The 27,455-nt window shown below is 37.7% G+C and overlaps 1 protein-coding gene across 1 annotated transcript in view; it reads left to right on the top strand.

Moving 5' to 3' along the window:
• The first annotated feature begins 267 nt into the window (after positions 1–267).
• Positions 268–27,455, top strand: part of LOC131793572 (unconventional myosin-IXb) — a 37,753-nt gene continuing 10,565 nt past the window's right edge. The window contains 33 exon segments of the mRNA XM_066172771.1: positions 268–480; positions 1,285–2,304; positions 3,452–3,546; positions 4,729–4,791; positions 5,021–5,120; positions 5,977–6,077; positions 6,258–6,312; positions 6,408–6,482; positions 7,000–7,089; positions 7,372–7,482; positions 8,453–8,587; positions 8,877–8,980; positions 8,982–8,999; positions 9,634–9,655; positions 9,657–9,773; positions 10,230–10,312; positions 10,507–10,610; positions 12,463–12,518; positions 14,286–14,302; positions 14,416–14,496; positions 14,748–14,778; positions 14,937–15,071; positions 15,315–15,395; positions 15,729–15,839; positions 21,820–21,945; positions 22,397–22,546; positions 22,814–22,983; positions 23,773–23,817; positions 23,922–24,065; positions 24,902–24,962; positions 25,198–25,726; positions 26,933–27,072; positions 27,282–27,398. Coding sequence (XP_066028868.1) covers positions 1,465–2,304; positions 3,452–3,546; positions 4,729–4,791; positions 5,021–5,120; positions 5,977–6,077; positions 6,258–6,312; positions 6,408–6,482; positions 7,000–7,089; positions 7,372–7,482; positions 8,453–8,587; positions 8,877–8,980; positions 8,982–8,999; positions 9,634–9,655; positions 9,657–9,773; positions 10,230–10,312; positions 10,507–10,610; positions 12,463–12,518; positions 14,286–14,302; positions 14,416–14,496; positions 14,748–14,778; positions 14,937–15,071; positions 15,315–15,395; positions 15,729–15,839; positions 21,820–21,945; positions 22,397–22,546; positions 22,814–22,983; positions 23,773–23,817; positions 23,922–24,065; positions 24,902–24,962; positions 25,198–25,726; positions 26,933–27,072; positions 27,282–27,398 — 4,107 coding nt within the window. The 5' untranslated portion in view covers positions 268–480; positions 1,285–1,464.

Raw genomic sequence — 27,455 nt, 5'->3', positions numbered from 1 at the left:
GCAATAAAGTAAGAGGACTCTCATAAACCGAAAAATTGATAAATGATGATCGAAAGAGAGTAGGAAAACAAATAAAAAAACCTAATATGATGAGAACAAAGTAACACGTTGCAGCCATCTTGGGCGCATACATTTAATGTCTTGATACTTTAATGAATTTTATACTCTTGGCTTTTGTTAGTAATAAGTTAAGAGCAAACCACCCGGTGCGTTACCTTCGGTGCGCATGCTGTTTTGTTGAATTCACTTTGCGGGCGCGGTGACCGAGCACTCTTCACTTTATTGTCGTCGTTCAGTCGTGCTGCTTAGCTTAGAGTTTTTTTAACTGGGAAAGACTGACCTTCAAGAAAACGCAGCTTCGAAATCTCTTGAAATTTTTACAAGTTGTGGTCGGGCTTAATGGTCGGTGATGCAAATAGTCGATTAGTGTCAGGGATTTGTGGAACTCTTCATCGAAGCTGACCTTGCTCATTCTGAAAGGTAAGTTTCAAATCGATTTTCTCTTACCATGACATTTCCATTTTAGGGTTCAGTCATGTAGATCGAATGCGGCTGTATTTATCTGTAAAAATACAGTTTAGAATTGACAAGTGTCTTGATGTTCTTTTTTATAAATTCTGTTTTCTTCCTCATTTGAGCACTTAACAGCAGTGAACTGTTGGTATCGAACGACCGGATATTCGGAGCGTGTTGTTTCTTGCATGTTAGCGGGGTTTCTCTGCCGATATAGAGCTTATAGTGTAGCTTAACAGACAAATGGATTATAATATAATTTTGGGTTAACTCGCAGAGTCAAAGGATTTGGAGGACAAATACTTAACCAATGAGAGAGGTTTAACCATTTGTCAATATTAACAGACTCTGTTTGTATAGGACAGTGCGAATTTCGCAGTTCGGTTTCTTTTGTGTGAAAGATTTGTATCAAAATCAAAGCTACATCTGATAAAACACGATTGAAAAGATTGCCATTACTAGAAATACTTCTTTGTCTCTTTTATCTCCTGCGGAGAGACCACGGGAGTCGAATTGTTCGTGGTTTTCTTTACAATGGAGGGTAGACGTGATTCCATAAATTATACGGCCGGTATTTCGGGGTTGCATGTAATCGGTTGAGAATATGTACAAGTATGGGCGGGTTAATTTCAAATTAAAATTTGTAAAATTGGCGGATGTGTGACTTCATATCCAGGAAGGAGAGTGCTCAAGTACGGAAAATGAATGAATGACAATCTAAGCCATTCCCTAATGTATTCATTTTATCTATTGTGTCTATTTTTTCTATAGAGGTACTATTTCGGATCGAACAACCGGTAGATCCGTGCGATGATAGGAATTGCTCGGAAAATAGATCGCAACGACGGCTGAAGCAAGGACTCGAAAGGGCGTTGGAATCTTGGAGAGAAATGACAACACAAGGGGATTGTTGTCGCTGGAGTAAAAAGTATCATTTTCCGCCATATCTCTATGGCTGAAAGAAGAGCTAGCACAACTCGTTATGTTAAACTTCGCATATTCGCCGGTCAGTTGCTCGCCGCTGTCCAATCCACTGTGATATCGGTTTCGGAGACTGCCACGACAAGGCAGGTATTGAGATTGACTCTCGGACAATTGGAAATAAAAGAAAAACCGGAAAATTTCGAGTTGGTCGAGGTTTGCTATCGAGACAGTGTTTTGGACCAGGACAGCGAGAGGGTCCTGAGCGGGTCTGACCAGCCCTATCAAGTCCAACAGAGTTGGAGAAAGTTGCCTCCAAAAGTCAGAACTTCATATCGACTTTTTATCCGAGAAAAGGTCGACGACAGAGACGAAACGAAACCAGAACTACTTCGACAACACTGGATGGATTGCCACGAAAGTGTAAGGAACTGCCACGAGTTAGACTTCGATCTGGAATCTAAACTTTCCGATGATGATCTCTGTTGTTTACCAACGTTATCAGAGCAAACTTTGCTCAAACATTTGGAAGAAAGGTTTTCCCAAGGACGTATTTATACTTACGTAGGAGAAATACTCATCGCTGTGAACCCCTTTCGCTTTTTTCCTATGTACAATCCAAAATTTATAAATGCATACAACAACCGGAACTTAGGATCCCTTCCTCCACATATTTTCGCCATTGCCGATGTTGCTTTTCATCGTATGCTGCGAGAGAAGAAAAGTCAGTGCGTTGTGATAAGTGGCGAAAGTGGATCTGGGAAAACGGAAAGTACTAAACTTATTGTTCATCATTTGACGGCTTTGGGTCTCAAAACGCAAGCTACGTCAGTGGAGAAGACCATTCTTGGAGTCGGTCCGGTCCTTGAGGTATGTAATGGCATCATAATTCCCAGATCTGATTGTGTTTTGAGGCTTGATTACAGCGCTTTAATTTAAAGTTTACATCTTTGACAAGTATTCTCGATGACCTGTGATATTGTTGTGGTTTGATTGAGTATTTGAAGTGATCAAGTCGAGGACAAGGTTTTGAGTGAGTTGGGTTAGGAATTATTTCTCTGTAAATTACCCCTACTGATTGAATCAATTAGTTTTTTTGTCACTTGAAATGTCTACGTTAATGTATTTGCTAGTCTCAAGTAAAGCTCACGCAAGTAATTTCCAAATTTCCAAAAGAAAATAATGTCATAATTCTTTGGGAAAAAAAAAATGTCTCAAGACACAATTACACGCGAATAAATTTTGTAAATATAAGAAGCCACAATAGTCTCTGCTCTATAATGAAATTAAAAGTAACTGATTACTTGTCGCTTAATTTTAGTCTCTTTAACTTGAAAACAAAATCGAAATATCTATCTGTAGTTGCATTAGAAGTGTACAGTGACAGATTATTTCTTTGAGCTATAGATCTGTTTATTCAAGTTTTTCACAGAACTAATCTTATGTCCCACGACTGCTAGGCAGAGGAGCAATTCATATGATAACTTGGAGGCCGGTTTGAAAAAATTAACTAAAAACATTCTTGTTGTATTAAAATTGAAAGCAGCACTAGTGCCTTTAAATTATTTTCAACTTTTTGGAAACATCCTAGGTAAAATCACATTTTACAGTGTTGCAACATTTCTGTATACCCTTGCATGTTTTGAAATTCTAAAAATGTATGAGATGGTCCATGCTAATGATATTTCTCGTAGGTATGGATTTCTTTTCCATGACAAATATATTCAGAGCATTCACAAAGGATACGTTTTGCTTTTTATTGTGTAGAATATATACCAAGGCAAGAAATTTTACATTTTTTTTATCTGAAACCCTGATACTTCCTCAGAATTTTGACAAATTCTATCAAATCTTCACCTGAGGGAAGATGGAAATACAAAAGTTGTATGAGTGTTAACAAAATGTGTTTTGCAGTGAAAACATAGTTTTCTGCTTATGAGTGTTTATTCAGAGAACTTTCACTGTACATCTTTAAGATATTTTTGTTATTTTCAATTGCTGACATTTTCAATTTCAGGCTTTTGGAAATGCTAGTACGGCATACAACAATAATTCAAGTAGATTTGGAAAATTCACACAAATCAAGTTCAGGCCTGATGGAGCTGTGTGTGGGTATGTCTTTTTCTGAGAATCATTTTGTTATATATTTTGTGGTTCAACCTTGCTTCCTGTTTCAAATTTCTAATGTTTACTGATCTCCTTTGGGTTCAAAGAGAACCTTCAATTCACAACATTTGGTCAGTAATTCTCCCTTTTAGCTCTTGTAATTAATGTAGCAGAGTAGTTAAGAGAAGGTTTAATAAGTTGACTGTCAAAATAGAGCAGTTTGCAGGTGAGTTTTGTGAAGCAAAGCCAAGTGAAGTACCAGTAATTGCAGAATCCTCCAAAAATTTGTCTCGATTAGTAGCTTTTCAACTGGTTGAAACACCCAACTACTTGGGAAGCTCATGGTTTGAATCCCGTTGAAGTCTGAATTTATTTCAGGCATCTTTTTTTCCAATTTTTAAAATTTGCAGTCCACCTGCAAGGATCATTGATTTGCTAGCCGAAAAAAAAATAATTACTAAGTTATGATTGGTTTTTGTTTTGCATCTGACTGGTTGACAGGCTGGTGTGAATTTGCTAGATAAATCACTATGCACAGTAGCGCAGTACCAAATGCAATCTGGTTTTAGTGACACTCAACCAAAAATTTGTATTGACACCCACAAGTTGATTTGTTTGTCTACTTCAATCATTTTTGGCTTGATAATGTATGTATCTAGGTTGTAAAGAGAACTCTGAAGTTACATGATAATTGCTTCATGAAATTAAAGTCACAACAGAATTTAAAAGTGAACAGTGTTTCCCTTTTAATGCCATGTTAATTTTGTTAAGGCAGGGACACACTTGGTGCCATTGTGCAACAGTACATTGTCTCTTCAGACTCAGTAACATCGTATTTTGCTTGATAAGAGGATTTGAAGATGTGAAATAGTCCATGTGAGATGAATCAGTTATGCTTTAACCTCTGAGATGATACTAATTGAAGTGAATTACTTTTGTACACAGTGATTATGTAAACTCAGTTATAATTGTGTTAAACCTTTAACTCCCAAGATCTTATTAGTAATTCTCTCCACTGTCTACCATAAAAGACAGTAACGAGAATTACTGATAAGATCTTGGTAGTGAAAGGATTAACTTGCAGTGCTTACTTTTGATTGCAGTGGCTCAAAGCCTATTCTACACTTCCAGTTTTAACAAATGTGTGCTTCTCAACAATCATTTGAATCTATGATTTTCTTTCACTAGAGCTGCTTTGAGGAAATATTTGTTGGAAAAGTCAAGAATTGTTTCTCAAGCTCCAGAGGAGAGGTAAACTTAAGATTGTAAATGTATTTAGTTAATCATGTGAAATGATAAATCAGGTTTAACTATAAGACTGTTAGTAGTAACAGTTTTAGAGTATGAACCAAGGCTGTAGAGTATGTTCCACAAAGGTTTGTTTGGATTATATGACTTGGGAAACTATCCATATTATATTTTTCTGGAATTTTGTGCTTCAGTGTTATTTTAAGGTAATATATTTGGTCATATCTTGTAGAAACTACCATGTATTTTACTATTTACTTGCTGGAGCGAGTCCTGAAGTTAAAGAGGAACTCCACCTCACAAAACCAGAGGAGTATTGTTATCTTAATCAGGTATTCCTTCACTTCTCTTAGTTATTTTTTAATGATGCTCAGTGTTGTAGTTTCGTTTGACCCCACATCAATGCCTTGCAGAATGAGTTGGCCTTCAGTTTTCCGTTGAAAAGCATCTGAAACAAGTTTATGGCTTAGAAAAACCATGGTTATCTGTGAAAACCTTGCAGTGTTTTAATTAAAGATGCCACTTTAAATTTGATTGTATTGTGTACAGGATGTTGCATTATCTAAATGAAAAAATAATGGCTACCATTATGTGCCAGTGATCATTTCAGCAAGCTCTAAATACACAAGTATAAATAGCTTGCTTATGCTTTCTTTGTGCTTACCTTTCACTTCACTGACAAACCTTTTTTTTGGTAACAATGTTTTAGACAAAGTCAAAACATTGAACAGCTGTCATTTTTGCATTCTATGAAAAGTGTGTTCAAAATCTTTTGTCATTTATTCTCAATTAGAACTTAATGAAATTATGAAAGTTGACATGTTTTTGATGACTATGATAGAATGACATATACGCATCCCTTCTGAAGGAAGTGTTAGCTCCAGCACACCACTTTGACTTATTCTATTCTTATTAAGTCTAAACAACAGTCTGGGAAGTCTGGATGTAATATTGTTTAGATTGGGCCAAATTTATTATAACTCACTTAAACTTTGAACCAGGGTCAATGTGTTGTTAAGTGATAAAGAATATCTGCTCAATCACTCCTAATTTAATGTCACTTTGGTTGATGAATATAATATTAATCCTTTTTTAATATGCTGTCCTTTTAGTTCGATATAATGCTCTTGGTTTTGATTATAATATCATTTTTGTTAGACAACCAATACTATGCTTCTCAATTTACAGAATGAGTGCTATTCCCTGGAAGGGATCGATGAAGCCTATGAATTTCTTAGACTAAAAAAGTCTATGGAAATGGTAGGCTTTCCTGCTGATGTGCATAAGAGGTGATTTTACTTTGTTTTATAGCCTAATACTATAAAGTCAGGGGATATGTCATGTTGTAGTGGAAATACCGTGGGATAATTTCGAGGTGTTAAAACCCTGCATTCTTGTCTGGTGTTGGTACTTCTTTTTACTGCCCATTTTTTGAAAATTTTCTTCCCTTTCTTTTTGTTTCCTTACAGAATTTTTAGCATTTTATCTGCCGTACTGCATATTGGAAATATCAAGTTTTCACGGGTATGATCTTCTATTTTTGTTTTTGTTTTGTTTTTAATGTATTTTCTGTTTCTGGCATATACAAAGTCAATATGATTTTTGTTTTTCTTTATCAGAGACCAGGACAGGAAGAAGCAATGATAAGGGACAGTGAAGATCACACAATCGACTTTGTGTGTGACCTCCTAATGGTGAGTGATACAGATGGGTAGAATATGATCAGAAGAATCTGAATGAAAACAATTATGAACTTTTATAAAAGCATCTACAACCTTTCACTACTTCAAACAACTTATGACATCATGTCTGATATGTAAACAAAATTATACAATTCATATTTTCAGTAGGTCTGTAATAAATCTAAAGCTTCTTTAAGATCTTCTAACTACTCTAACTTACAGTTATATTTTTGCCACAAATATCACATCCATTGATTTTGGTTGAACTCCTTCAGTTAGTGCTAATGTATAGAATCAATTCAATTCATAATTAATCATTCATGTTTACAAGCAATCACCCTTAGATTAGACTTTCCTTAATGTGCTATATGTCAATTGTTGTCAATTTGTTTGGGTTCAGATAAATATCTTTGTAATTATTTTTATTAATTAATTTTGATTTGATGTGCTGTTGTTTTATTTCACTTGCTGTGTTGATAAATTGAGAGGTAGATGTATTTTGTTTATGTCTTTCTGTTATCTTACTCAGGTTACTCGGCGTAATCTTGTTGATGTTTTAACAACAAAGAAAACAAAAACCAGAAATGAGCAGTTTATTGTACCCTATAAATACGAAGAGGTGAGTTTCAAAGCCTCTTGCTGTAAATAAACAATTTTTTAGTTGACTTAGAAATTATATCTAGTGGATGTCTTTAGATCATTTCACAGAGCTTGTTGCATAAGTAGTTTAAGCCTTGAAAGCCTGTTATTTGGCTTTTTTAATTGTGAGAAAATTCTGATTTCCAAGGTAGAAAAAACAAAGAGGTAAAAAGGAACAAACACACAATAATGCAAAGATATTCATAACCTAGGGGTCAACAATATTGAAAAAAACTACTGAAGTATACCCTATTTTTTTCAGGCCATAGCCACGAGAGATGCAATGGCAAAAGCACTGTATGGCACTCTGTTTGACTGGATTGTGTTGCAAGTGAACCATGCATTGGCTATCAAGCAGTTGAATGTAGTAGAGGTAGGCTTGTATACATTTTCATTCATCTGTGAAGTAATACTGTGTTTTTCACATAACAGTGTTCCCACTGATTGCAAGCTCCATTTTATAAACCTGATACACCACCCAGTCCCTTTATTTGCCCTGATAAATGGCTAACACTTGAAACATCACCTGTAGAAACTCTTTATGATGGCCAATTTTCACTCACTCACAATTTACAATGTAGATGATAAAACCAAATTATCAATACTTTCCACCAATGCAGCAACACATTTTCTTTTTAAAACTAACCCCCTTTATTTGTATATGCTGGGGCAGGGCCATAAACTTTGTAACTTACCATAATTTCCGGCCGATAACCTGTGGGTAATCTGTTCGTTTTTCCACAAACAGTTGTTGGTGTGGGCTATAGGAAGGTGCGGGTAATACAATAATTTTTAAAGCTTCCAGTGTAGTTAAACAGGAAAAAAACAGGTGATAAGATCCACTAAAGATACTCTTCAAAAAACTTGTGCAATAACTCATTTATTTCATGCAGATTGCTCATTACAATAAGAGACTTTATTGCTGTTGATGAAAGCTAATGCAAATAAAAAACATACAAAAATCAATAACATAGCTTTTATCTTGTTGGTACTCTTACTTTCTTACTTTCTGCCAGTGCATGTAATCTGTTGAAATTTTGTTCTCATTCATGACAGGACGGAAAACGCGTGCACCGTAAGTACCTCCCGTTGTCCCATACAAAGCCTTAGAAAACTTTTCTAAGGCTTTGTATGGAACAACGGGAGGTACTTACAGTGCACGCATTATCCGTCCTGTCATGTTGCACAAATTGATGGATGTGGGTAATCTGTCATGTGGGTAAATGGACGGAAATTATGGTATTAGGAGTCCTCCTGGATGAGTCTGTGGTTCTTAAAGCAATGTTTAAAATATTCCCACTATAGGTACTGTATGTAATAACTACTGCATTGTTTAATTTCAGGGATGCTCCATAGGAGTGTTGGATATTTTTGGATTTGAAGATTATCTGCATAACAGTTTTGAACAATTCTGTATCAATTTTGCCAATGAAAAGCTTCAATTTTACTTCAACAAACATGTTTTTAAGCTGGAGCAGGTAGGGACATATTGTCAACTTCCTTTTTTTCAATGCAATGTGAGGTGAGCCTCGAAAAGTAGTCGACATGAAAGTTTTCACTTCATGTAAATGTTGTGGGAAACTTTGGCAATCAAAGAAAATTGAATCGTTCATTTTTATTAGTGTAACTTTTCTATCTCCCGTGATCTTGTAACAAACATAAGTACTGAGGTGAGAAGAAGGGCAAAGGTCGCACTCACTGATTCAGTTACTTTGTGAGATGTTCCTGTGTGAATGAAGACCTGTCTTTTGATTTATTTTTTTTTAGGATGAATATATTTCTGAAGGAAAGTGAGTGGAGGAAGGTGTGGAGTTTGTTGACAATGCAGCATGTTTGGATTTGATTTCTGGTCGGCCAACAGGTCTTAAAAATGATTGATGAGGAGAGTAGGTAGGTCCACTAATTAATTTGAATTGTGGGGCAGTTAGGGGTAGCTATCAATCAGCAAGCAATCCACCAATTCAGAATTGGTCAGTGATTTTGTCAGCTGGGTTGTCAGTCAAACAAGTTGCTTAGGCTGGGCAGTCAATAAGTCAGTCAATGTCTTAATCCATTCATTTAAATAGGACCAAACAGGACAGTTGTCCAGTGAAAGTAACTGTCTGGGATATGTCTGTCAGTCTATCTGTTGGTCTGTCTGTCTATCTATCTGGCTATTTGTCTGTCCATCAACATGGACTAATTGGGTAAGTTCAGTTCTAAAGAAGCTGATGGTGTTTTGTCGGCGGTGGGGTATTGCAAGATAATTTATCGGTTTAAATTGCCCACCGTAACCAGTTGTAAAGCTTACGTTTCGAGCGTAGCCCTTCGCCAGAGCGAATGGACGAAAACCCATAACAGTAGCCAATTTACGTTATCACCTCAGTTGATAAAAACTAACTTTTTCCGGTCTATCCATCAGCCCGTCAAGTCAGTCAGATTATGAGAAATTGAGCAATGTCTGTACCAGCAGGTCAATCACAAAGTTAATCAGACAGACGCTCACTGAGTCAGTTAATTCATTTGGCCTACATTACATCCTCAGTTTTCCCGGGGCCACGGAAAGTTTCTTTACTAGCCAAGCTGGACAAGAATCATTCAGGCCACAAGTATTACGAACGGTCCCTTATACAGCAGGCATTTGTCATAAAGCCTTATGCAGGAAATGTAAAATAATAAAACCAGGTTGGTTCATCACAAAATCAAGGAATAATTTAGTTATGAGTATCAAGTTGTTCAGGGCAAATAAGTCAAACAGAAACTGGAGATAACAAATATCATAGTGTACATCATAAATTCTGTTCACTTTTTGATGGTATAAAGAGAGGAATAGTTTTCTTCGCAGCTGTGCTTATGAAGAAGTGTGGTCCGTCCCATGGAGTGTTTCCAAGCGTTTAGTTAGTAAAACGGGGCGATTATTTAGTGGCAGAACGATGACGGGACGGGGTGCTGTGGTGGGGGGGGGGGGTTTGGTTTGGGTCGCGTTACGACAGTGACTAACCCAAACCTCCTTCGTTTTTTCCATCCTCTGCTTCTATCGCGCCGTTTACTATCGTGTTTCGTTTTACTAACGGGACGCGCGGAACAGGTTGGACATCCATAAGGCGATGGAGAAACTTATTAGTGCCATTAAATTGCCAGGGATTTTTGGACACGAACAGGGATCTCATGAGACCGGACATCTTAAGCCTGCTCAAGAACAGTGATTCAAGATACGTGAGAGATGTTAACTTGTGGAGAGCGATGATAGAGAGGTCCTGTTCACGCATTGCCTCTTCACGCATTCCTCTTCACGCAGTTTCTCGCACGCAATTGTCCTTCACTACTATGAAGGAGATTGTGGAGATAAGTGTGGAAAACGTTATTGTGTGGCTAGTAACCTTGCCACTGTTCTCTCATTTGTTTCTTTGATTCTCTTCCTTGCAGGAGCCGATCCCTTGGCAGTGTATAGATGGTCGATTCTCAGGTCGTTTCTCAAGGCAGTACATGCTTTCAAAGTGGCTGGCAGAGAATATCGTTCAAGTAAGAAAATAATAAAAGAAAACACTTGTATTTCCCCAAGAGATCTCTCTCCAGATTTAAATGACCTTGGTTTTTTTTTTTTTTCTAATAGCTTAGCGCGCGCGCAAGGCCTACCTGTTTCCTTAGTAACTACCATAGTAAAAATCCTTATGTACCGCACAGCCGTGCTTCCGTAACACGACGTGCGCAGTTTCACTTCGCTCGAAAGTTCTCGTCGAGTTTAGCCGCGAGGTTTCAAAACTTTCAATATTGCTTTCCCGTTCTGTCCCGTTGAAGATAGACCTTTTGGAGCTCAAATGAAAAGAGAATATGCGATACTTCATTCCCAAACGCGATGCGAATTATGGCTGTAAACAAAATGAGCTTTCGGACTTCAACTGAGGCTTTGCGACATTTGGGATTCTTCATATGAACGGTAAATATTATTTTGAAGTGTTTATATGTCCCAAAAGTCTTGTTCAAAGGAAGATGATGATTATCGTTCAATTTCAGAATTTTCACACAAAGCTCCGCAGTTTTCGTGGTCTTAATTTTTAGTAAACAACAAGCAGGGTAAATCTACACAAGAGTCTCGTATATTCAGGAAATTTGTAAGTTTTTCGCTTCGTTTTTCGAACGGTTGATATTATTTTTAAGTGTTGATATTTCCTTAAAGTGTTGATCAATAGCAGATTTTACTTTAAAAACCGTAGAACTTCAGAATTTTCGAAATTTTCAACACAAACCTAGGCAATTTTCTGGTCGTGAATTCTAGCAAAAAACGATTCAAGCATGCTGAATCTACTACGCGGTCTCGTACATGCAAGGAATTCGTTTGTTTTCCCACTTCTGAGCTGAAAATTTACAATTCTTTTTTTAAGAACTACTAAAATTAGAAGTGTTCAGGAACTACTAAAAGAAGGAATGTTCTGAATAAGTGTTTTGGAATTAGGCCCGTTAGATTATCATGAAATCCTTATGCGAGTCTCGTGAGCCTTGGTTTGGTATGTGCTGCAAGATAAGATATTTATTTATACCTTGTGAGTAATGTGTCCTTGACCGTTGTAGTAGAGGTCGTACGATGATCGTCATCATTGGTCCTGTTTTCATTTGTCCTCGGCCTTGCTTAGAGTCCTCAATGGGAGGTTTTGTTTAGGTTTTAGTTCTCGAAGATTGGTCGTTGTTAAGTACTTTGTTGTTCATTTCGAATGTCTCGTGAGATTGTTTTGGTTTACATTCGAAAAATATGTTTACTCTGCCAAGGTCAGTTGTCCGGTAAGCCCAAACATGCCTATCGATAGGGTATTTAAGAGCGTGTACTTACAGCTGAATAAGTAGAAGAGAGATGGATTCTCAGAGAGTAAAATGAAGTTCCTGAACAGACTCCTGGTGACTCCTGTTTGCGCGCAGTGTTCGTGGTCGTTTATGCCTTTTCATTTATTCATAGTTTTCGGGTAAATTCGATACAGTTTTAATAAACTCTTTTTTTCCAAGCAGAACTTGTATCTGCATGCTATGTTCCAAAAGAAGTGGTTCATGCTTTAGCTCTGCGTATGTCGAGTTATGAATGGGAAGTGTGAAGAGCACTCAAGCAGCTAGAGTTGCCCTAGGCTGCGCCTCGAGCAACTCTCACGCATCTCTCGTGCTCTCCAAACTTCCCGCATAAGAGCATCAATAAGTCGATGTACGCACACTAAGCATGTACCAATTCTTTAGTGTTACGTACTCTGTAGGAGCTTGACTTTGGCAACAAAGAAAATAATCCCTCTTAGATTTGGTAGTGCTTCAAAGCCCGATTTTCTTTTAGCTGAGAAAAATATAGTTTTATCCCCAGTCTACATTCGTTTTCTTTTAAAAACTTTTCATTTTGTAGGTGGAAAAGCAAATGATCGCGTAGTTACAAGTCCTGGAGGACGAAAGAGGAAAACTGTAAGAAAACTTAATGAATACTGTTATACTTAATGAATACTACCCTATCTTCCGTTTTTTTCCTTATGATTAGATACCATCTGTGAAGCTATAGTCATGAAAAGAGTGTAACTAGTAGAGAGAACTCTCGCTTCCCATCGGTGTGGTTCTGAATGGCCATGGTTCCGTTCTCAGGCCTGGTCTTCGTGTGTTAAATTTTCTTCAGTTTTTGTTATTTTTCGTTGTGGGTATTCTTGTTGTCCTTTGTACTGAAAATCTCAGCGTTTATTTTATTGTAATTTATTTCATTTACTCCAAGAGTTTGTGTTAGTGGAATCTTCATTGGACTAAGAGGATTTAAAGATCTACTTTTTTAGCACACGTAATCCGTGTTGTAAGGCTATTTAACGTAAAACAGCTAACCGTATCGTTTATTCTTAATACTTTACTCTTAATACTTTGTACAGTAACTTTGTAATGAAGAAATAGGAAATGAATGAATAATCAATTGTAATAGATGAATAGATGAATGAATGAAATTAATACTGAACTAAACTGATGAACTGTGGAAATAGAGGAAGAAAAAACACTTGAGCTTTTTACCAGAGATACACGAACTTCCTTGATTGAAGCAATAAACTGAGTCAGTGCCAACATATTTATTACTTAAGTTGATAACCCTGGCCCATGATAAGTTAATCTTGGCAATAAGATCTCTTATGATATTAAAAATTAGCGACCTTTATCTCTTAAAAAAATATAAAGACCGTCCGCTTCTTTTGCATGGCCGTGTTGCCTTTTCCGTTTAGCAGCTATCATTAACCACGCGGTTGAAGTAAGAAACTGTTGTTTAAATCCGTTAGGTCTACAGAGATTGGGAGCAAGATACTGTGAGTCAATTTTTATCGAGTTATAACCGGTTTTATAAATATAAAAGTCCCTTCAGAGAAATCTAATCATAGTTTTCTTTAATTGAAAGAAGTAACAACTAAACGCAAATAACAATACGTTTTAGATAATAATTCAAGTATTCGAGTTAGGGTTTGAACTACAATAATCATTCTTTGATCAGGAGTAGGTTAATTCTGCTACTTAAAATTTAAACCTTATTTTTTAATTTATTATATCCATTTTGAAATCATTGGTGATCCTTGTAATCTGACTGGCTCTCGTTGGTGTGATTTATTCAAGAATCGCACCATTTTATTGCTCATGGTCAAAGTTTTTTACCGGCCAATGAGGAAGATTAACTACATTACAATAACCAATTGCTTGTTTAACAAAACCAATCAAATTGCAGAAATATGTAAAACATCTTTTGCAACTTTCTGCAAATCAGCTCACTCGTCGATCAACAAAACGTTTTCACAGGCTAAAAATCCTGTATCTGAGCGACTGAATTTTGCGATCTCAAAATGGATGTAATAAAGTTGTAAATGAACTTCGTGTCGTGCACTTGTGATTTCAAGTTAAACTCGTGCTGCGCACTCGTTTGATTTTGAAATCTTGCATATGATTTCAGACCAAACTGGACTCCACTCAGTTCAATAACCATTGTATATTTACTTTGATATATTTATCCTTGTCTGGCATAGTGTGAACTTACTTTTTGTCCAGCTACCAGAAGGTTTGAATGCACAGTTGGTGAGAGCAATGACTGCATCGCTATCACAGAAATTGACCGTGGTTCTATTCTCTTGACAGCTTCTTAATGAAACTTGTAACTGTAAGCTAAACCACGTAGACCTGCAACGCGCAGATATATGAATTTCTTCTTTTTTGTTGCAGATCATGAAGGGTTCAAGGTAAGTCTCGCTCTCGTTATAGATTTTGTGGATCGTACAAGTTTCGCAAAGCAAATAACGTGGGTGATTTTTGTCACAAAAAGTAATGCTTGAATACTTTTGTTTTATATAAGACTGCATGCTGTTAATTCTGATGAGGGACACTCAAACCACGAAACAGCCAATCTGTTTCGAACAGCTGCAAGGGTGATCAGGTTCGTTTAAGTTCCTTTGTTTGTTTTTTTGATATGTTCGAAATTTTGAAATTAATGGCGAGAAGAGAGATGTAGAAGTTCAAGCGTTTGGCTTGTTTTTGCGCTGAGTTCTTATTGGCTCTCTGTGTAGAATCCCTTCGTTTTAATTGGCTTCGGTAATTGCTTTTGTTTTGATTTTCTCGACACTAAGTCGAAATGTGCACTGTCACGTCTCTTCACTCACATCTCTCTTTTATTCTCATTTTTTGCAGGAGGAAGCAAAGTAACAAACCGTCGGCCAAGGTGGGAACAGTACTTTCTTCTCTATCCTTTTTTTGTTTCCTTTATTAAAAAAGGCTCTCCTCTCCAGCACTCGTTTCGCCTTTCAAACCGCAGAAAAAGTACTCTTGATGTTTATTTTAAAATTCACTTCGTTGTGGTGAATTTTTTTTTTTTTTCAGCCGCTGTCTAAGATTCGTCAAGGTCTAGAAACTAAACGCGACATGACTGTGCGAACGTTCGATTACCTGTTCAGAACGATGCAGCGAGGAAAAGGAACGCCCAAAAACCCACCGACAGTCAGCGCTCAGTTTCAGGTTTGTTCCTGTGCGTGGTCAATTTTGCCTGTAGAGGTTTGGGTGGGAACGTGGCAGATTGAAGCGTTGAACATTAACTAATTTGCCTTGAGCTCATCGCGGTGATTTATTTTTGAAGCCTGCTACCATGCTGGCGTTTTTTTTTTCTAACAGAAGTATGATGTACATGAAGCACGGATGAATGACGAGTCGGATGACGTACTTAAACTTTGCGTTTTCCTATTTTCTTTCCTTTTCTTTCAGTCTTCTCTTAGTCGTCTAGTGGAGCTTTTGGAGGAAGCCCAGCCTTTTTTTGTCCGCTGCATCAGATCCAACGCAGAGAAAGTAAGTTTATCATTAAACATCTCTTAGCATTGACCATCAGATTCCTTCAACCCCTTAACTTCTTCCTAATCGGTTTGGAAGGTCTCTCTATAATTCTGATTTATTTGCAAGCATAACGACATTGAGAATTATGAGAATTGTGAACCGGGGATATTGTTTCATTTCACTGAATCCGAAGAACCGGCCAACAAGTCGTTGAATGGCCATCTGTTAGATCTTGGGACGTGTTTCGAAAATCCAAGACTCTGTCTGATCAAATTGATAATATTTCTCGGAGAGAACCAACACGTTCATTTTTCATCAATTAATTTTTTTTTCCTGTTCCTTTCCCAGGCTCCAATGAAATTCGATCGCGAACTGGTGGTTCGTCAACTGAGATACACTGGCATGCTGGAGACTGTCCGAATTAGGACTCTTGGCTATCAGTGGCGGTTCACGTTTGAGGTTAGCAATGTAGCTTGTACTTTATTCTGCTGTTTCTCTATTTCTCTACTGATGAACCTCGTGTATGGCTTAGCTTCTTATCAAGTTTTCTGCGGCTCAATGGGTAGCACAGCCTACTGTGAAATCGGAACTTTCATTTATGCCTTCTAACTACTTAGTTCCTGTTTGATTTTGCTGATGAATGCATACTTGTGGTAATAATTCTCTGAAATCGTATTTTCCGGTTTGTGTAATTACTCTTTGCATATAACTTTAGAATTCTCAAACCATCCAGCTATTACAACTTCCGTTAAGATCCTTATCTTTGTAGAAAGTGTTCCCTAGATTTCCTAAATAGGAGTCGTCAACGAAACCTAATAGTATACGTAAAGAGAGATGAAAACCGAAGTTTGACACGCCTTGACGTGTTAGTCAGAGGTCACTTGTAGAACCTGTGTTTTACCCACAAAAATGCATATACCATGTTCTTTTTCTAAAAACTATAAGCAATTTGGTAGGTCACTGTTGGGAAGACTCCGTTTGAAAAGTTTGCGCCTTGATAATTCCAGCTAACAAGATTATTATTTTGATTACTCTGGACTGATTATAGTGATAAAACGTGACTTTGTCTTTTGCTCTGTCCCCTTTCTTTCTCCGCCCCCACACTTTTTTCCCTAAATTTATTGGATTTTGTCCGACCAATTCCGATGTATGGTAGACAGAATTTCAGAATTTTACTTTCAACTGCTATTTGTGCAACAACTATTTTTAAATGATTGGTGAACAGCTCCTCAGTGAAACCTTAGAAAGAAGTTTATTCTCAAATTCAAACTGAGTTTGTCATCGAATCATGGATCTTCATTAGAAATGAGTGAGTGTTTCCATTCGTGTAGTCTCTCAGTCGCTGTGATTGTTTGGTCTAATCTCAAAGGAAACTTAGATATCAAGAGGAAATCTGCAAATTTCACACTTATGGTTTCATTCTGTTTGGTTTTTGTCCCATCTGTTCACTCACAGACGTACGCTGTTACGTCACGCAACCATCTCTTGTAGGGTGGGGAGGGGGGCGTTGCGTGACATCCCCAAAGAACGGTTGGCAAGGAGACTTGTCTGGTTGTCGCGCGAGGAAATGAAATGTTAATTAGTGTTAATTGGACGCGAACCATGTTCAGCTCAAGGCCGTGGATAATCCTCGTCTGTGTGCAATAAATCCTATTACAGATCCCAAAGAACCTCTTGAGCTAAAAAATATAACATTTTATCAAGGGATAGCTTCTTGTTGGTTAATTGACTCCCTTTGTCGTATTAGTGCTCAAGGTAGCAAAACACTTAAGATATACTTACAGCTTACGAATAGTTTCGATGGCATTAACCCCTTTGGGTCGTTGTTTTTGGATTTGTCAGTCGGAACATTACCTATTTATCTAGTTTCGTCTGGTGGTTCTTCGCTTTGTCACCAAACGCGATTGACTAATTCTACCTTATCTGTGCAATTTTCCTTTTGCGACAAGTTTTGTATTAAGGCGGTCATTTTTTAAAGATTGATTTGAGTGGTGCTTGGGTGATTGTTTGAATAGTTTTCGTGGCATCATTAATCTTGTAGCGGGATAAACTGCGAAATGCCATAGTTCGTCCATTCAAACAGTCATGTGTACCCGCTAAAATATCTTAATCATTCACAACTATTCTTTAGGCATTAATAAACAGTGATAGTCAACTGTTAGCCTTTAACTTCCAGTCATTCTCGATAACTCGCTCTTTCGTGAGTTCTTCGCGGTTTAATCCCTGTCTCGTGTCGTTAAACCTGCAGAGAAGGAGTTATTACTGCCAAGTATGAAAAGCTTAGTAATCCCCCGTCGTAGATGTTGTTATTGTTACCATAACGTACTGTTGTCAGACAAGACGGATTCAAACAAAAGCTTTAAAGAGTGAGCAGAAAAACCCGCAGACCATGATTAGTGTGTAAAGCTTTGTAAAAGAGTTTAAAACGGAAATCAGTGTAGTTGTACTCTCCTAATCGCCCAACGAGATAATCAAAATCTGATCATTTGATTTACGCTGGTGAAATAAAGTCGAAGCATAAGAGATGAAGCCGAACGGATAAGGCTTAGAATCGGAAATCAGTCTTTTATGGAAGTTTATATCAACGCATTCATACTTCACGCGACTCAGGAGCCTTGGCAGTTTTTGGTCAAAGATTTCGGGCGTTTTTGTAAATTTACTTTGTCGTTAACGGAACATTTTGGCAGATTTCAGATACTTGGAATGGTTCACGTGGCAAAAGGGTTCAAATTTTGATAGTTTACCCTTTCAATTTTATTTTCGATTTTTGAGGATTCGTACAAATGCCTTAGTTGATTGCTTCGCGTGCTAATGTTTATTTGGAGTGTCTTTAACTCTTAAAATTTTTTTCCACCTAAAGCGTAAAGCATTTTAGATATGACCTCGTTTGGTTTAGGTTTAGTTTCCTTTTTTCAACGATTTGTAGCAATTTTTTCTAGTAGATATTCTTCGCGGGGCTTTTGACAGAATGAAATTTGTGTGTCACTTTTCATTTTCAGGAGTTATTATATATATCTGCCCATTACAGTCTGAATACATTGTCACGGTCGCAGGTGTTGAAAGTAGATATACGTATCAGTTGAAAGGATTTTATCTTGATAGAAATGCCAAATTCTCTAATTGATTCACGAGGAAGTTTGAAGCAGAAAGTAGCGGGAGTTTTCTCGAACAACTTTGCGTTACAGACTTGATGACTAAACCGGATATCTCGTGGTCAAACCTTCTTGATCGCTTGCTCGAGATCAGCAGGTGATCGGAAAAGCGTCACTTGATATTTTGGATCAGATGCAAAATATAATACTACGAAAAATTCCCGGCTTGATTACAGTGTCTTGATCTGTCGCAAAAACGCGTCAGATGAAGGAAAGTGGTGGTATGGATTTGCCGGCGCTCGTAGTTAGGCAGTGGAAATTGTGTTCGTCACACCCTTTATTTTCGCTTAAGCGGAAAAATCGCCCAGTCATGACTATGATGCGGTAAGCTTGAGCTCTACTGAAGGCGAAAACTCGTTTTTCGGTTTGTTGTCGTGATTGAATGTACAACGTAACAATGGTTTTGAAATGTGTGTTTTCCTCTGCGTGGAAAGTCGGTGTTGGAGGTTCAAAGATTCTTTTACTCCTCGCCTTCACTGTGTTTCTATTAATCAAGGTAAGATGTACACCGTAATTCGTGTCTTACTGGCCGAAACTCGAGAATTTTATGTCCTCTTTCGACAACAATAGTATTTTCCTTCAACAGGTGCTACTCAAAACAGTGTGCTACGTATTAAATGACAGCAATATTTGACCATGTTGTAGCATTGAGACAAGGCTTTCATTTTTGGCGAATTTTTACTCATCCGGTCTTTGCTTGACTACAAGACAAAAATAGATTTCAGTCGTAAATCTTTAGACACCAAAATTCTTTAGAACGCCTATCATCTCTTAAGCAATTATTAGTATTAGCCTCGAACGACCCTGATAGATTTTTAATCTGGATTATTTGGTAACATGTTTGAAAGTTAATCTCATCATTTTTGTCTTCAGTTTATATCAGCTAGGCCTTGAAAGATCACGCATGTAAAAAAACGAAATTATATTTCTTTCAGCCACACGTACTGCGAACAATTCCCTACGAAGAATTCTCGATGGTACTTCCGGCAATTGTGGAGTTTAATTTTAACTATTAATCATCGATTTGTATGTCGTGTCTGTTATTTTGGTGTATATTTTGTTGTGGTTAGGGCTCTCGAGACGTCCAAAATAGACAGAATTGATTTGAAAACTGATATTTTTAATAGTTTTTTTTGCTGGCACGACTACAACGCGCTCGCTTCACGCAAACACAGATTATAGGACGTGATCGATGACTTGATTGTGACGTTGTTTGATGACTTCTATCGCCGGTCATTGACCTTAGTCCGTCAAAACGTAAATGATGCATTTGTATTGCAGCACTTTTTATTTTAATTCGCGTTTGTTTGATTGCATTATGTAGCTGTACATGAAGCGGGTGAAAGGTTTTACCGATAACTTTGTCAAATAATTAATTTTATTTTATCGAAAATATCGAACAGTGTGGTCAGAAAAAAAGGTTTTTTCCAACGAGACCAGAGGAAACCGCAAGTGATCAAAATATATGAAACATATTTTACTGTCGAATTTAATGTAATACTTTTTAGAAGGGATACTTTTGTCTGTAATAATGAAGAATCACCTCCTCGACTTAGCTTTGTCGCGTGGTTTTTTCTCTTTAAAGTTTGGTGCGAATCTTTGATCCATCCAGTTCTAGCGAGTCGTCGTTGGAGAAGGACAGACCTGTATATGTATTTCCAACCGGTTTCCATCCGGTTTGCAACTGGTATTCAGTCTAAACAATTTAAAATGATAATTGCACATTCTATATTATTTGATACGTATATTAATGCTGTTGAGTGATACATAGATTCGTCTATAATAAAGGGCAAAAGTCAAAGCAGCTTGTCGCCCCAAACAATATTCAATGCCTCTTTAATCGTGTTAAGTGACGTTAAATTTTGTTATTAGGTTCTCTTTTTTTTTTCCCTTCTGACGATGAATTATTTCTTGAAGGCAAAATGTTTCTTTTTTGTGTTACCGACAAGGTTTTCTTATTCACTTTCCATTATCAAGGCTTGACGTGAACAATTTTGATGTCGCTAGAAGAAAAGATATCCGACCTTGAAATTAATGAGCTTCATGTCTGCACAAGTGTTAATCTTGATTATGTTTAGGTAGGGTGCTCAATTCTAATAGACTTTGAACTACGGAAACAAATAAGTTGCCAAAGTAACAAACATCAACAGTGTAGACAGCATGAAAAAAAAAAAGGTGTGCAATTTGGAAACTGTTTATGACAAAGCTATCACTCTTCGAACAGTGTTGTTATATCGAAGTCGGAAAAAATTAATGAAACAGGCCATATTTGGTAGTTTGGTTGATAATGACCCGTCTGCTTTGAGAGAAGCGCTGGTTCAATTAGCATTAAAGCCAGACTGAATTAGTTTTTCACTCACTCAGTATTTACTTTCTGCAATTAACGTGTTTGAGTCTATTTGTCACTTGTTTTTATCTTTGATGTCAGTGTCTTCTTCACACCCAATAACGTTTGTACTTTCCCTTTTAATTGTGGCCTCTGAGCAATGCTTTAGGGCGGAAATGCAGAATCATTGCAGGAGTTACATAGCAATATTTTGAATAACTCATTTGACGTGCAAGTTTCAACTTGAATTTCGAAGTAACTACTAGAATGAGGTTAATAAACACGAAAAGGGCTACATCAAACCCAATACAACATTTACAGTCGAGGACGAAGTAGATTTATACGCACTGAACTTGATATTTAACGTCGCGTGAGGAACTTTAGGATTAAGCATACCTTTTTTAGCTCCTATTACGCCGAGAGAAAGAACGGTAATTATGAGTTAAGTGAGTTAAGTGAGTTTCCTGTAATTGCCTCCATTCTAGCAGCTTATATTTCGCTGAAACTTTGTAACCACCACTCCACATTGTCGTCCGCATATTTCTTGTAGTGCTAATGCTTGAGCAGTTAAGAATTTTTTTAGTTGGCGATCATTTCTTTTATGCAATCTCATGATCTGATGATGTTTAATTCAATAGTGATACTGCAAGAAGACATCAGATGTTAGTGACTCTTGGAGTTAAAGGGGTATAGCGCAAAGGATCGATTCTTTAAACGTAGTCAAACGTAGGCGAAGGTTGTAGGAAACCAGTGCACTTCGCCATTTCCTTCTTGGTGGTTTGTTTTTTTTTTTTTTCCTTGGGAGCTCTACACCCTCTTTACACTTTTTTCAAAACTTACCTTGTGCTTAAGCATTTGGCAGAATTGAAGATGGTTTAAAATGCTGCTTTACTAAACAATGGTTAAACCTAATTTGAATTACAAGTCCAAAACGTTTCTTCTCTATTTTTTTCTCCTTCAGGAATTTGTGAAACGGTACAGCTTACTGTTTCCGCGCAAGGAAGTCAGAGATGTGCGCGAAGAGATGCCGGGTATTCTAGAAACATTGAAACTGGATCCTCGTGAGTTCCAGATAGGCAAAGAAAAAGTAAGTGGCTGTTAATTAGATAAAAGTAGCAAAAAATTGATTCATCCAATTAATGAACCTGACGATTGATTTATACATTCCTTGGTTGACTGTTGTTGATCCCGTAAACGCTGCAGGACGAGCGTTTCTCTTCAAGCGGGAAGTTTGGAGACGGGTCTGGCACTAATAATGAGTGCTAAACTCTTTGTAGACTTCTTCCCAGCTCGCTGTGCTGAAAGCCTTGCACTTTCCCGCAGCGAAGAAACACTCGTGTAAAAGCGAATAACTAGAATAAGCCATGCGAGACCGCCAATATTTAACCAGTCAATCCATGAATCAATCATCAAGCTCATTAATTGGATCAATTTAATTTTTTCTGCTTGTATCTAATAAATCAACTTCCAAAAATATGTACAAGTATCACAAGGAACCAAGTTTAAATTTTTTTCGTTTTTTTTCTCTTTTGTCCCAGGTGTTTCTGCGAGATAGTCAGCATGCCTTGTTGCAATCTCGGCTGCACTTGGAGCAGATCCACAAAATCTGTGTGTTACAACGATGGGTCAAAGGTGCTCTGCAGAGAAAGCAGTTCATTCGCCAAAAAAATGCTGCTGTCATGATACAGGTAAGGACAGAGAATGGAGAACTTCCTCTGTCGACGATGGATCTTTGGACATTTGGTTAGGAATGCAAGGGGAGTCAAAACTCCTCTTCTCCCCTCTCCCCCTTAAAAAAAAATGAGGGCAAGACACAGCCATTGGACACATCTGAGGGTACCTTTCCTTATTGAGGAATTTTTTTAAAATTTTTATGGTAATTGTAAAACTAGTCTCAAGCAAAGTTAGGGTCTCTTTGAGTGAGACATTTATAGAACATTTTGATTTCACTTCAGGCCTGCTGGCGTGGTTACTTAGCTCGTAGTTACCTCGAGGAACAGTCTCTTGCTGCTCTTCGGATCCAGTCCTTTTGGCGTATGTACTTGGCGCGGCGTGAGTATCACCGCATTCGTGAGAGAGTTATATTGCTTCAAAGCCACGCAAGGGGATACCTGGCGAGAAGAAGGTTTGTGACATTGGTTAATTGCATTTTAGCAATTAATAATTGTAATCATAGTCTGGCTGATAACGTACTGCTCGTTCCGCTTCGCGTTTTTCTTTTTTTACCTTTTGTTTTTACTTCTTTAAAAGATCTGGTCCCATTTTTGCTAAATGGTGCGGGTTAAATCACTGCACGAGAGAATCACGTAAAAAAACTTAATTTTTTTAAGGTTTCATTCCTGAAGCAATCCATCTTTAGTTATTTTTAGATCACGCCTATTTTCGGAGATCCTAAGAGGATCTTAAAATATCCGCCAATTCTGTCTCACTCACGGTTTCATTCTATGCAACTCCTTTTCGTTCTCCTTCAAAAAAATTCAAGCAACATGCGAGGTACACTCGTCATACCCGAGAAGCTACACTCCATGAGTCTACAACTAACATAAATTCATCTTCTTTTGACTAATGATGTTAAACATTTACCTTACATTCTTTGAATTACTTGCTTAACTTCGAGATGAGTAATTGAAATGATAAAGATGTTTCACCTGAGCGAAGGAAACACACAAAGGAAACTGCCCTCTTGACGAATCGAACCCCATAACTTCAAATTCGGTACGCGAGCTAAGCAGTTACCGTGTTTATATCTGACACGTGAGCCGCACACCGTTAAGGTTAGCTCTGTTGAAAGCGTCATCTTGATATAAGGATGACGCTGAGTATTTTCCTCATGTAGAGCAGACCGCTATCGTAGAGAGACTCTACGCGTAACATCTTTATTACACTTTTCACGTTTTAATTTATCTCTCGCCAGGCATTCGCAAATACTTGAAGAGCACGAGATGAAGCCCTTATCTCCGTAAGATTTTTCTCAAAAGTTTCTTTAAATTGCTCATCAATTGTCTAGCAACCGATAGTTTTCGTACCAGACTTCACCTTATCATTCTTTCGTTTGTTCTTCAGTCTTCAGGAATCTCTTCGGCATTTGAATCGATCTCTTAGTGACCCTCAAGGCTACAATGCACTTGAAAGTGATAAGCAAGAACTTGCACATATTTACGAAGAAATTAAAAGTCCAGGATCGCCCAGGCAACGAAGTTCTTCCAAGTAAGAATATTTAGAGGAAGATGTTTTTCGTCTTGTCGCGAGCGTGGGAAAAAGAAAAACCTTTGAGTCTCCATGAGGAATCGAATCTCAGATCTTCGGATTCCGCGCTCCGATGTTCTTCGCGGAATCGGAAGGTCTCAGGTTCGATTCCTCATGGAGAATCAGAATTTTTCCTCTGCCCCACGCTCGTGGCAAGACGAAAAAATCCTTCTCTATTTCTCTACCGAGCTCAAAACTTACCATCAACAAGAATACTTTGCCTTATTATATCTTATTATTATTGCTGGGATAAGATCATTTTGTTTTATTAACTGAGTTGATGATGTTGATTGTCCATCGTGAAGAGTTCCTAAAGCTAACGTTTCTTTCACTCTGACGAAGGGCTAACGGTCGAATCGTCAGCTTCAGAAACTCTTTATTGTGGTCAAGTTGCAGTAATGACTCATTTATTAAAACCAAATTATCTTGTAAAACCCCCTGCCGACGCAGCACTACAGTTTCTTTAGCTTTATCTTAAGCTATCTGTCGTATAGGATCATACTACGGGTCCTGTGGAATTAAAAATTTCAATTTCTTAAAACTAGTTTGAGCTTCATCTGCTTAAAGATTTTAGTGGAAAGTACTACGATAGTGTATGTACTTTTTGTTTTGTAAGGCGTTGTGAAAATAGTTTATCAGCAAAAGAGAAATCTCAAGGATATAGTATATGATAAATAATTGACAACACCGATAAGGGTTGTAAATGGTAACTTTGATTATTTTGATTAAATTGTAATCTGCATAAGCCGTAATACAGCGAGTGATATTCTGAGCGAAATTGCAATTTCTCTCCCCAGGGTGAAGGAAGTATCTAAGATACTTAGCGGCACCTCGCCACCAGACGGATCAAAGTGCCCGGTATGCAAGACAATTTGGTGTTCTTTGATTTTCACTCCTGAGCTCTCTTTGTATGTTCACCCAACTTTTTAGCGAACATGTTGTGCAATTTTTAGTTTTGAAAATTTGGTGTTCAATCAAAAATCTTCCTCGGATGTTTCCAAGAAAGAGTAGGGATTCATGCAACTCCGCTCTTATTTTGAGAATAATTTTTGTATTACTATAGTGATAATAATGTTATCCTCATTTATCTTAGGTTGTCCGCCAGAGGTCCTGCTCGGCACCAAACAGCCCTGAATCCAAACGGCGGAGTCGTCCACCGCCGCTGGACCTTTCTCCACCGCCCGCCAAACGGGTGGAGCCCTTTTTGTCCAAGCTGAGTCCTATTCCGTCACCGACACTTGTCTTTAATAAAGGAAACGAAGGGAACGATGAATTCAAGTCAAACGCGAAATTGTCACGAAAACTCACCCGCAGTTTCCGAAGGCGCCTGTCCTCCAAGGGGAAGCCCGGACATCGGTATAGCACCTCCGACGTTCTGGATGATCGAGGAAGAACCACTTCTCCTCCGTTATTCCAGGATGATTCGGCAGTTGGGAAGACTACGGAGAAAGCCGATTTTGTCGCCACTCTCGGTCGTACTGAGCATGGTGGTAAGGTGAAGAAAGGGATTCTTCGCAAGATCGCGCGCAACAACTCATTCAGGAGAAAGTCAGATACTAGTTTGAACAGAAACAAATCAAAGAAATCTATGGAGATGGATGGAAGGATAGGATCACATGATGGTTAGAGCAGATATTCTTAAGTTTATCATTTCGATATTTAAGTTATTCATGATGTATGTTCGATTGGTCACTACCTGTATAGTATAATTAACAACTATTCACGGAAATGGAGGTGGCTAGTGGTGGATATTTACCTCTAGCGTCGAGGTAAATATCCACCGCTTGTCATCGACGTGGTGGTGAATAGTTGCAAAAGTATATTTTTAAAAACCAGTGAGATAGCATAGCACAAGAAGATGATTTTACTCATTTAATCCTACTTTAATTACAATATTTGAGGAAGCAAATCTCGCGCAAGGTGCTCTGAGATGAATAAAAAAGTATATTCTGAGTTTGGTTAGCCAATCAGAGCGCGACTTCAACGCTATTCACAGTAGAATGTACTATCGCAATTAAGTATAGGTTGCTCTCTGTTCGAGGAGTGTTAAAATCGTTGAATCAAGAAAGAGGGCGTTCAAATTTTTGGGATGATTTTGTGTTCGCTTCACCCTTTCACCCTTTCACCCTCAAGAGTTGTTGAGAAAGGGTGATGGGAAGAAAGGAAAACATCAGCCAACCAACTTTGTTTGATTTAATACTTAATTACATCCATTTTGATATCGCTGGTGATCCTTACAATCTGGTTTACTCTCATCGGTGCGAGTTGTTCACGAATCGCTTTATTCTTTGGTTTAAATCGCATCTTTTCCTCAGCCAGTAAGAAAGCTTTACTAAAACACAACAACCGATAAGGTATCAGAGTAACCAATCAAATTGCTGAGAAATGAAATTGGAATTTTGTAAATTTTTTACAAACAGCTCAGTACTATATAAAAAAAATATTTGTACGGACTTAAAATCCTGAGTTTTAGTTACTGAATTTGCGATTTGAAAATTGACGTTGCAAATTGGTAATTAAACTTGGTGATTTTAAAATCACGAGTATGATTTCAGACCAAACTGCACTCCACTCAGTTCAATTTTCATTATAAATTCTCGGGAGATAAAGTTATAAGAGGGGTATGGCAGACAGTGAGGAGAATGTGTGTTGAGTGGAGTGGAAGGGTTCTGATGCTTTTGTGTAGTCTTTGTCAGTGTTCGTAATTAGTTCACGATCGACATGGAACACTCGATATATATACAGTAGCTTAGTAACCTAGCTGGTAGTTTTTAAAAAGTCGTGTACATAAAACCTTTTTTTCTCTTTAATTTTATCATTTATTGCAGACCTGACCAAGGCCTTAAATCAAACAAAGATAGTCAGCTATGCTCACCCTCAGGGACCCGCCCAGTGGAAAAATACCGGCCAGAAGCTCATCCAGGGTACTGAAGAATTGGGTGCGCTGGAGGTTTTCCTTATGAATAAGGTACCAATCTCTCCTCAGCTAATAGACAGACTGGCAGACCGACAGACAGACAGACACAAACAACGCAAACGACAGAAAAATACATACACACAGAGATATTTTTACAGACAAACGGACAGAAAGAGAAAGGCATACGGGCATAGTTAATCGGATTTCAGTATAGTCTGCTTTTTCATGGAGATCATTTGCCTTCTTTTTTATTTTTCTAGGTGTCAAGTTTGAATAAAGAAGAAAATAAGCGTGATACAATCGTTGACCGCGTGTTTAGAAAAGCTCTTCAAGAATTTCACGTGCAACTCATTTCATCGTACTCCGTTCTCATGAAGGTATATCAAGCGTGGCATAGTAATACTTAATTCATTTTTCGTTAGATGCCTTTCCGC

The sequence above is a fragment of the Pocillopora verrucosa genome, chromosome 9 (assembly GCF_036669915.1).
Source record: "Pocillopora verrucosa isolate sample1 chromosome 9, ASM3666991v2, whole genome shotgun sequence".
NCBI lineage: Eukaryota > Metazoa > Cnidaria > Anthozoa > Scleractinia > Pocilloporidae > Pocillopora > Pocillopora verrucosa.
This window is presented reverse-complemented; position numbering and strand designations above follow the sequence as displayed.